This window comes from Borostomias antarcticus (genome assembly GCF_949987555.1).
Source record: "Borostomias antarcticus genome assembly, chromosome: 8".
NCBI classification, from domain to species: Eukaryota; Metazoa; Chordata; class Actinopteri; order Stomiiformes; family Stomiidae; genus Borostomias; species Borostomias antarcticus.
Window position 1 is genome coordinate 23,551,875 of NC_140241.1, and position 10,380 is coordinate 23,562,254.

Genomic DNA, 10,380 nt, shown 5'->3' on the forward strand with positions numbered 1-10,380 from the left:
TTTGTGTATTAAGAGTTTTTCAAGTGTGTTTTAAGTGCGTGCGCTCTCCCTCTCTGTCCCTCCAGAACCTGGTGCGCTGGTGTGACTCGTCCCCCTGTAAGAATGGGGGGTCCTGCTGGCAGCAGGGGGCTTCCTACACCTGCCAGTGTCAGACCGGCTGGACCGGACTCTACTGCGACATCCCCAGTGTGTCCTGCGAGGTGGCCGCCAAACAGCAAGGTGTGTGTGTGTGTGTGTGTGTGTGTGTGTGTGTGTGTGTGTGAGAGAGAGAGAGAGAGAGAGAGAGAGAGAGAGAGAGGTAAAGAAAGAGAGAATGTGTGTGTGTGTGTGTGTGTGTGTGTGTGTGTGTGTGTGTGTGTGTGTGTGTGTGTGTGTGTGTGTGTGTGTGTGTGTGAAAGAGAGATAAAGAAAGAGAATGTGTGTGCGTGTGTGTGTGTGTGTGTGTGTGTGTGTGTGTGTGTGTGTAGTGAAGGACCTTGTTTTGTACGTGTAGCTAATCTCTAACCCCCCCTTCCTCTGCTCCTCAGGCGTGGAGGTCGTCCACCTGTGCAGGAACTCTGGCCAGTGTCTGGACGCCGGAAACACCCACTACTGCCGCTGCCAGGCGGGCTACACGGGCAGCTACTGCCAGGACCAGGTGGACGAGTGCTCCCCCAACCCCTGCCAGAACGGCGCCACCTGCACAGACTACCTGGGGGGATACAGCTGTGAGGTACGGAGGCCTCAGGGCAGAGAGGACACACACACACACACAGAAACATTTTATGTTTTTGTCATACAATTTGAGTGTATTCTGGGATTCACGTTTAGTGTAATGTGAAGTACTTGAGCTGTGTTCGGAATCGCTCCCTCGTTCCCTCACTCCCTATTCCCTATATGGGGTTCACCATGTAGTGAACTACCTAGGGAACGGAGAAAATGTAGGGTACATGCGCTGTTCCCTGCAAATCAAGGTGAATTGTGGGTAATAAATAGTGGACTATATAGGAAAGAAAATTCCGTGGAGAATTCGGACACTACAAACAAAATGGCTGACGCCCTATATAGTGAATAGGGAGCGATTCCGAACACAGCTTTGGCGTAGTTCAGTCAGTCATGAGTCGTTTCTCATGAAACCCTTCGTCTGTGTGTCTGTCCAGTGTCTCCCAGGTTACCACGGAGTGAACTGCTCCAAGGAGATCAACGAGTGTCTGTCCCAGCCCTGCCAGCATGGGGGCACCTGCATCGACCTCATCAACACCTACAAATGCTCCTGTCCCAGAGGAACGCAAGGTACACACTCTCTCTCTCTCACACACACACACACACACACACACACACACACACACACACACACACACACACACACACATAGACACACACCCACACACACATAGACACACACCCACACACACACACAAACACAGACACCTCCCCCACACACACACAAACACAGACACCCCCCCCCCACACACACACACAAACACAGTCACCCCACACACACACACACACACACACGCACACAAACACAGACAACCCCTGCCCCCCCCCCCTCCCCGCGCACACACACACACACACACAAACACAGACATCCCCCCCCACACACACACACAAACACAGACACCTCCCCCACACACACACAAACACAGACATCTCCCCAACACACACACACACACAGACCCCCCCCCCCCCACACACACACACACACACAAACACAGACACCTCCCCCACACACACACAAACACAGACACCCCCCCCCACACACACACACAAACACAGTCACCCCACACACACACACACACACACACGCACACAAACACAGACAACCCCTGCCCCCCCCCTCCCCGCGCACACACACACACACACAAACACAGACACCCCCCCCCCACACACACACACAAACACAGACACCTCCCCCACACACACACAAACACAGACATCTCCCCAACACACACACACACACACAGACCCCCCCCCCCCCCACACACACACACACACAAACACAGACACTCCTCCCACTCCCCCCACACACACACAAAACAAGACCTTATTGGCTGAATATCACACCTTAACTCCTCCCCTCCTCCACAGGCGTCCACTGTGAGATCAACCTGGACGACTGCAACCCCTCCACTGACCCCATGACCAACGAGCCCAAGTGCTTCAACAACGGCAAGTGCGTGGACCGCGTGGGGGGCTACCACTGCCTGTGTCCGGCCGGCTACGTGGGCGAGCGCTGCGAGGGGGACGTCAACGAGTGTCTCTCGGACCCTTGCGACCCACGCGGGTCGTACAACTGCATCCAGCTGACCAACAGCTACCGCTGCGAGTGCCGGACCGGCTACACGGGCCAGCGCTGCGACAAGGTGTTCGACGGCTGTAAGGGACGACCCTGCCGCAACGGAGGAACCTGCGCCGTGGCCAGTAACACCCCCCACGGATTCATCTGCAAATGCCCACCGGTGAGTAGAGCACTGACCGCTAAAACCCCCCCCCCCGGAGCCAGGGTCCCGGTACCGGGAGGGTGAGGGTGGACACAGATCAGGAGTTCTCTGTAGTTCTGTAACTCACACAAACCCCCCATCAATCTTTGAACCCGAACCCGAATCCCGCCTCAACTGCTTGACCCCTCCTCCCCTGTCCATCTCTGACCCCCCTGTCCATCTCTGACCCCCCTGTCCATCTCTGACCCCCCCTGTCCATCTCTGACCCTAACCCCCGCCCGTGTCCCCCTTCCAGGGCTACACCGGCTCCTCCTGCGAGTACGACTCGCGCTCCTGCGGCAGCCTCAACTGCCGGAACGGCGGCACGTGCGTGTCCGGTCACCTGAGCCCGCGCTGCCTCTGCCCGTCCGCCTTCACCGGACCGGAGTGCCAGACGCCCACCGACAGCCCCTGCAACTCCAGCCCCTGCTACAACGGGGGCACCTGCCAGAGCATCACCGACGCCCCCTACTTCCACTGCAGCTGCCCCAGCAACTTCAACGGCCTGCTGTGCCACATCCTGGACTACTCCTTCCCCGGGGGGTTCGGCCGGGACATCACCCCCCCTCCTGAGGTGATTAATCGATTTGTTTTTTTTTATCGAGCGATTAAACGTAGAGGTACATGAGAAGTTACGTTACTGCATGCTGCAGATCTCTCTATGGGTCTGGGACACTTTATGCAAAAATCTGGTGCTCAAATCCTGGCAGTTCATTGGTTTCGCAGGAATCCCTGCGAAACCAATCAGTAACGACTTTCGCGATCAGGCGTTCCCAACCATAGATATGCCCCGCCCATCTAACCTGGGCTAGCGTCTCTCATTTGCTGCTAAGACCTGTCACTCTTTTAATTTTAAACCATCGATACGCCCTCAGAACACCAGCTTGGGCAGCGAAGTGGCACAGACTGTATTATGTAGTACGCGGAGCGCAGCGATTCAACGTAGTATTTGACTCCGGAGAGAGACTATCTTCGACGCGGTCCCCGAGAGTAAAACAAACGACGCCGACTGACGCGAACAAAACTTAATTCCAGGTGGAGGTGAGCTGCGAGATCCAGCAGTGCAACGAGTGGGCGGGGAACCACATCTGCGACTCGCTGTGCAACAACCACGCCTGCGGCTGGGACGGCGGCGACTGCTCGCTGAACTTCGACGACCCGTGGCAGAACTGCTCGGCGGCGCTGCAGTGCTGGCGTTACTTCAACGACGGGAAGTGCGACGAGCAGTGCAACAGCCCCGGCTGCCTCTACGACGGCTTCGACTGCCAGGGCCAGGAGGGCCAGTGCAAGTGAGTCTGGGGCTGAACCCGGGGGCCCGCTGACCCAGGGGTCCGCCTCTGGACCCGGGGGCCCGCCTCTAGACCCGGTCTGACCTCTCTGAATATGCGGTCCACGGTCTTTCTCTCTCTCTCTTTCTCTCTTTCTCTCTTTCTCTCTTTCTCTCTTTCTCTCTCTCTCTCTCTCTCAATTCAATTCAATGGGCTTTATTGGCACAAAAGAACAAGTGTTCATATTGCCAAAGAAACTGGAATTACAGAAATGATTCTATACACACATACATATATACACAGATAATTACCTAGCAACAAATACACACATAGATGCAGATAAAGCGTACATACTTCCGATACATTTAATATTTAAAAATTCTGCATTCTAAAGGAGCATACCGTACATACATACATTACGATATAACGGTATAATAAAGAAAATATGTGTGTAAATTAAAGAAATAAAAACAATGAACTGATTATTCAGTTATCTTATTATCTGTCTCTCTCTCTCTCTCTCTCTCTCTCCCTCCCCCTCCCCCCCAGCCCTCTGTATGACCAGTACTGCAAGGACCACTACGCCGACGGCCACTGCGACCAGGGCTGCAACAACGGCGAGTGCGAGTGGGACGGCCTGGACTGCGCCAACAACGTGCCGGAGAAGCTGGCGGACGGCCACCTGGTCCTGGTGGTCCACATCCCCCCCGAGCAGCTGAAGAACGGCTCGTCCGCGTTCCTGCGCGAGATCAGCAGCGTCCTCCACACCAACGTGGTGTTCCGCCGCGACGCCAACGGCGAGCCCATGATCTTCCCTTACTACGGCAGCGAGCAGGAGCTGGCCAAGCACAACGTCAAGCGGTCGGTGGACGGCTGGCCCGACTGGGCGGCGGTTCCGGCTAACGTGCTGGGTCAGGTGAAGGGGACCGTGGGCGCCATGATGGGCGCGCGCCGGCGCCGAGAGCTGGACCCCATGCTGGTCAAAGGGTGGGTGTACTCTCCCACACACACACACACACACACACACACACACACACACACACACACACACACACACACACACACTGTGTCTCTCTCATCTCCTGTGATGAAAAACGAGCGTGAAGTTGACCCCGCCCTCTCCTCGGCTAGCTCGGTGGTGTACCTGGAGATCGACAACCGCCAGTGCTACCAGCAGTCCCAGGAGTGCTTCCAGAGCGCCATCGACGTGGCGGCGTTCCTCGGAGCGCTGGCCTCCAGCGGGAACCTCAACGTGCCCTACATAGAAGCTGTAACCAGTAAGTAAACCCCCCCCCCCCCCCCCCCCCGCCATCAGCATCTCCACATCCTGGGATACCTCTGTATATGTGCTCCACCGCTGCTCGTAGTCTGACCCCTCCTCTCCCGTTCAGGCGTGGGACCCCCCCCTCCGCCCACCGAGCTCTACCCCATGTATGTGGTGTTCCTGGGGCTGGCGGCGCTGGGCTTCGTCGGCCTGGGGGTCCTGGTGTCCCGGAAGCGCCGGCGCGAGCACGGACAGCTGTGGTTCCCCGAGGGCTTCAAAGTGTCGGAGCCCAGCAAGAAGAAACGCAGGGAGCCTGTTGGAGAGGACTCTGTGGGACTCAAGTGAGTAATGATCTATCTATCTATCTATCTATCTATCTATCTATCTATCTATCTATCTATCTATCTATCTATCTATCTATCTATCTATCTATCTATCTGTCTATATGTCTGTCTGTCTGTCTATCTATCTATCTATCTATCTATCTATCTATCTATCTATCTATCTATCTATCTATCTATCTATCTATCTATCTATCTATCTATCTCTCTGTCTGTCTATCTATCTATCTATCTATCTATCTATTTATCTATCTATCTATCTATCTATCTATCTATCTATCTATCTATCTATCTATCTATCTATCTGTCTGTCTGTCTGTCTGTCTGTCTGTCTGTCTGTCTGTCTGTCTGTCTATCTATCTATCTATCTATCTATCTATCTATCTATCTATCTATCTATCCACTGTATCTATCTATCTGTCCGCCCGGGGCCCGCCCATCCATCCATCCATCCATCCATCCATCCATCCATCCATCCATCCATCCATCCATCCATCAATCCATCCATCCATCCATCCATCCATCCATCTAACCAGTCTCCTCCTTGTCCACCAGGCCTATGAAAAACTCTGACATCAACCTGATGGATGACACTCAGAATGAGTGGGGAGAGGAGGACCCTGACTCCCGGCGCTTCAGGGTAGGAGCACAGAGAATCAGGACCCATAGACGACACATAGAGAAACACACTGAAAACAATACAGTACATTACACATCCTATTGTGAACACCCGGGAGTTCACTGTGTGTGAACTGTATTGAAACGGACCCCACTGTTGCGTGTTGGTTGGAGGAGAGTATGTTGTAATGTAGCGTGTCTTTCCATGTTAGTTTGAGGAGCAGGCCATGTTGGATCTGGATGACCACACTGACCACAGGAAGTGGACCCAGCAGCACCTGGACGCGGCGGACCTGCGCATCCCCTCCATCGCCCCCACGCCGCCCCAGGGCGAGATCGAGAACGACTGCATGGACGTCAACGTCAGAGGCCCTGGTGTGTGGAGCTCTCCCTCTCTCTTGCTGAACGCTGTAGCTCTCCCTCTCTCTCGCTGAACGCTGTAGCTCTCCCTCTCTCTCGCTGAACGCTGTAGCTCTCCCTCTCTTTCACTGAACACTGTAGCTCTCCCTCTCTTTCACCGAACACTGGAGCTCTCCCTCTCTCTCGCTGAACACTGTAGCTCTCCCTCTTTCTCTGAACACTGTAGCTCTCCCTCTCTCTCACTGAACGCTGTAGCTCTCCCTCTCTCTCGTTGAAACGCTGTAGCTCTCCCTCTCTCTCGTTGAAACGCTGTAGCTCTCCCTCTCTCTCACTGAACACTGGAGCTCTCCCTCTCTTTCACCGAACACTGGAGCTCTCCCTCTCTCTCGCTGAACACTGTAGCTCTCCCTCTTTCTCTGAACACTGTAGCTCTCCCTCTCTCTCACTGAACGCTGTAGCTCTCCCTCTCTCTCGTTGAAACGCTGTAGCTCTCCCTCTCTCTCGTTGAAACGCTGTAGCTCTCCCTCTCTCTCACTGAACACTGTAGCTCTCCCTCTCTCTCGCTGAACGCTGTAGCTAGCAAAGCTAAAAGATCAGACGTTGAGCAGGAACTGCTGGAGTTTTCTGGACAAAAAAACAAATGCACCTCGACACAAATAAAGAGTTTGTTTATTTGTTTATTTAGAAGGATCCTCATTAGCTCTACGCTAAAGTAGAGCTACTTTTAGTGGGGTCCACATTTAAAACATACATTACATTACATATATCAAACATATAAAACATTATAAATTGCTAACGTGCGGTCTCTCTCTCTCTCGGTCTCCCTCGCGATCTCTCAGACGGTTTCACGCCGCTGATGATCGCGTCGTGCAGCGGGGGCGGGCTGGAGACGGGGAACCTGGAGGAGGAGGAGGACCCGTCTGTCGAGATCATCTCCGACTTCATCTACCAGGGCGCCAACCTCCACAACCAGACGGACCGCACCGGGGAGACCGCCCTCCACCTGGCCGCTCGCTACGCCCGCTCCGACGCCGCCAAGCGCCTGCTGGAGTCCAGCGCCGACGCCAACGTGCAGGACAACATGGGCCGGACGCCGCTGCACGCCGCCGTGGCGGCCGATGCCCAGGGGGTGTTCCAGGTAACGCCGCGTCCCCGGACTCCCGGACTTTCTATAATCCCCGATATTTCACTCAATTTAAAGCATTTACATGTATATATATATATATATATATATATATATATATATATTTCACTCAACTTTTCACTCAAATTTAGATATATATTTCACTCAACTTAAAGCATTTACATTTATATATATATTTCACTCAACTTTTCACTCAAATTTTGATATATATTTCACTCAACTTTTCACTCAAATTTATTTATATATTTCACTCAACTTAAAGCATTTACATTTATTTTTACATTTTGTTCACAACAAAAAGTGGATTTAGAAAAGCTTCTTGTAGTGGTGGTCCGCGCTGGTGTAGCGGTCTAGGCGACCCCGTCTGGTGTCAGAGTCACGGGTTCGAGAGGGTCAGGTAGCCGGCCCTCTCTTCTGGATCGCTGACTGCGGGGTTCTGTGACAGACCCACAGCAGTGACGGGGACGGTTGGACAATAGTTCGGGTGTGATTGGTTACCAAATTGGGTGAAAGTGAGCTAAAAATCAGAAATTCAAGAAAGACAAAAGAAAAGCTGCTTATATGTAACACTATAATAGTGTTGCTGTAGTCTCTGGTGTGAGGTAGTTCCCTCGCTGTTTACATGTGGTCATCTAACAGCATCTGTTCTTCTGTCCAGATTCTGATCCGAAACCGGGCCACTGACCTCGACGCTCGAATGCACGACGGAACCACCCCGCTGATCCTGGCCGCCCGATTGGCTGTGGAGGGCATGGTGGAAGAGCTTATCAACTGCCACGCTGATGCCAACGCCATCGATGATGCTGGTAGGCTCCTCCTTCCTGATCTCCATCTTCACATACCGCCAACGAGCTGTGGATGGGCTCAACGATGTGGAGTATGTCTGTATTAAAACCCTCCTCTCTCTTTCTTGATCTCTTCCTCTTTCTCTCTCTCTCGTTTCGTTCTCTCTCTTCAGGTAAATCTGCGCTCCACTGGGCTGCAGCTGTGAACAATGTGGAGGCGGCCATGGTGCTGCTGAAGAATGGAGCCAACAAGGACATGCAGAACAACAAGGTAAAAACCCTGCCTGCCATTCCTCACAGTGCCTGGAATAATGTATTCTTAACACAATTTCAACTTGGCTATACACTGTATATATGCACCTACACTGTCTTATAGTATATCAGTTGAAGTTCAAATGTATTCATTACTCACGTTCACTGGCACAACTGATGTATCTGGTTATTACAGTGACATAAATTGGTTTAAAAGAGTTTAAAAAATACCTTCATAGTGTTTGTATACAGTATATCAGTGTGCTGACCGTTTGCCTGTTCTGTGTGTTTCAGGAGGAGACGCCTCTATTCCTGGCCGCTAGAGAGGGCAGCTACGAGACCGCCAAGGTCCTGCTGGAGCACTTTGCCAACCGTGACATCACCGACCACCTGGACCAGCTTCCCCGAGACATCGCCCAGGAGCGCATGCACCACGACATCGTCCGTCTGCTGGACGAGTACAACCTGGTGAGGAGCCCCGGGCTCCACAGCGCCCCCCTCAGCGCCACCAGCCTCTCCCCGCCCCTCTGCTCCCCCAACGGGTACCTGGGCAGCCTCAAGCCCACCCCCTCGGGGAAGAAGGTCCGCAAGCCCGGCTCCGGGGGGAAAGGAGGGAAGGATGGAGGGAAGGAGATGAGGGTGAAGAAGAAGAAGTCCCTGGATGGGAAGGGCAGTCTGCTGGACACCTCGTCCGTCCTCTCCCCCGTTGACTCGCTGGAGTCGCCGCACGGGTACCTCTCCGACGTCGCCTCCCCGCCGATGACGTCGCCCTTCCACCAGTCCCCGCCCATGTCGCTCAACCACCTGCAGGGCAACGGCGACGCCCACCTCGGTCAGATGGGCATGGGCAAGGGTCAGGACATGGGCCGGATGACCTTCGACCCCAACCCTCCGCGCCTCTCCCACCTGCCCGTGTCCAGCCCCAGCAGCCAGGGGACCATGAGCATGGTCATGGGCGGGGCCGGGGGCCGAGGCGCCCCGTGTGATTGGGTGAGCAGGATGCAGCACGCCGGCTTGGGCCAGCAGGGAGGGTTCAACCAAGGCATGTCCCACGGCATGATGGGTAACCTCCACGGGGTTCCCACGGCGACCCTTTCCCAGATTATGGGATACCAGGGCCTGCAGACCAGCCACCTGAGTTCGCCCAACCACCTCATGCAGCAACACCAGAACCATCATTCCCGGCAGAACATCCAGCTCCAGCACCAGAACTCCAACTCCACCACGGCCGGCCAGAACCTCAGCCAGAGCTTCCTGACCAGCGAGCTGAGCGGGTCGGACGGGTCCGGTCGCTCCATGCCCGTTCACACCATCATGCCCCAGGAGACCCAGATCCTAGGCAACCAGTTCCTCACCCCGCCTTCCCAGCACAGCTACTCCGGCCCCATGGACAACACTCCCAATCACCAGCTGCAGGTGCCCGACCACCCCTTTCTAACTCCCTCCCCCGGATCCCCCGACCAATGGTCCAGCTCGTCTCCACATTCCAATATGTCTGATTGGTCAGAAGGCATCTCAAGCCCTCCCACGAGTATTCACTCTCAGATGAATCTGATCCCAGACCAGTTCAAATAGACAGAGAATTTAGCCGTGGGATAACAAAGAAATAACAAACATTTCTTCAAGACAAGGGACATGAATAATAGACCTGACTGAAGAGTTCTCTTTTTGTTTTTTTTTATCGGTTTTTATACTAACGACAAGAAGTTTTTATTAATTTTGTATTTATTTATGTACTTTTCTGACATGGAATATAAAGAAGATGCTTTTATATTTATGCTTTTTTATTTTTGGAAGGGAACAGGGGCATGTCTAGTGGGAGGTCATGAACAGGTTGTCGGGAGGGTGTATGAACCACGGAAGCTCCTGATTGGTTAAACACTGGC

The 10,380-nt window shown here is 53.7% G+C and overlaps 1 protein-coding gene across 1 annotated transcript in view; it reads left to right on the forward strand.

The window, feature by feature from the left end:
• notch1a (notch receptor 1a) overlaps positions 1-10,069 on the forward strand; it is a gene marked incomplete at both ends in the record, with an annotated part of 31,354 nt that extends 21,285 nt beyond the window's left edge. The window contains 15 exons of the mRNA XM_084442325.1: positions 66-219; positions 528-712; positions 1,140-1,272; positions 2,071-2,441; positions 2,719-3,036; positions 3,498-3,751; positions 4,280-4,717; positions 4,862-5,007; positions 5,122-5,335; positions 5,891-5,975; positions 6,166-6,328; positions 7,153-7,451; positions 8,116-8,263; positions 8,416-8,513; positions 8,789-10,069. Of these exons, the coding sequence (XP_084298451.1) occupies positions 66-219; positions 528-712; positions 1,140-1,272; positions 2,071-2,441; positions 2,719-3,036; positions 3,498-3,751; positions 4,280-4,717; positions 4,862-5,007; positions 5,122-5,335; positions 5,891-5,975; positions 6,166-6,328; positions 7,153-7,451; positions 8,116-8,263; positions 8,416-8,513; positions 8,789-10,069 (4,287 nt within the window). The remainder of the gene's footprint in view (positions 1-65; positions 220-527; positions 713-1,139; positions 1,273-2,070; positions 2,442-2,718; positions 3,037-3,497; positions 3,752-4,279; positions 4,718-4,861; positions 5,008-5,121; positions 5,336-5,890; positions 5,976-6,165; positions 6,329-7,152; positions 7,452-8,115; positions 8,264-8,415; positions 8,514-8,788) is intronic.
• Between the last annotated feature and the right edge of the window lie 311 nt (positions 10,070-10,380).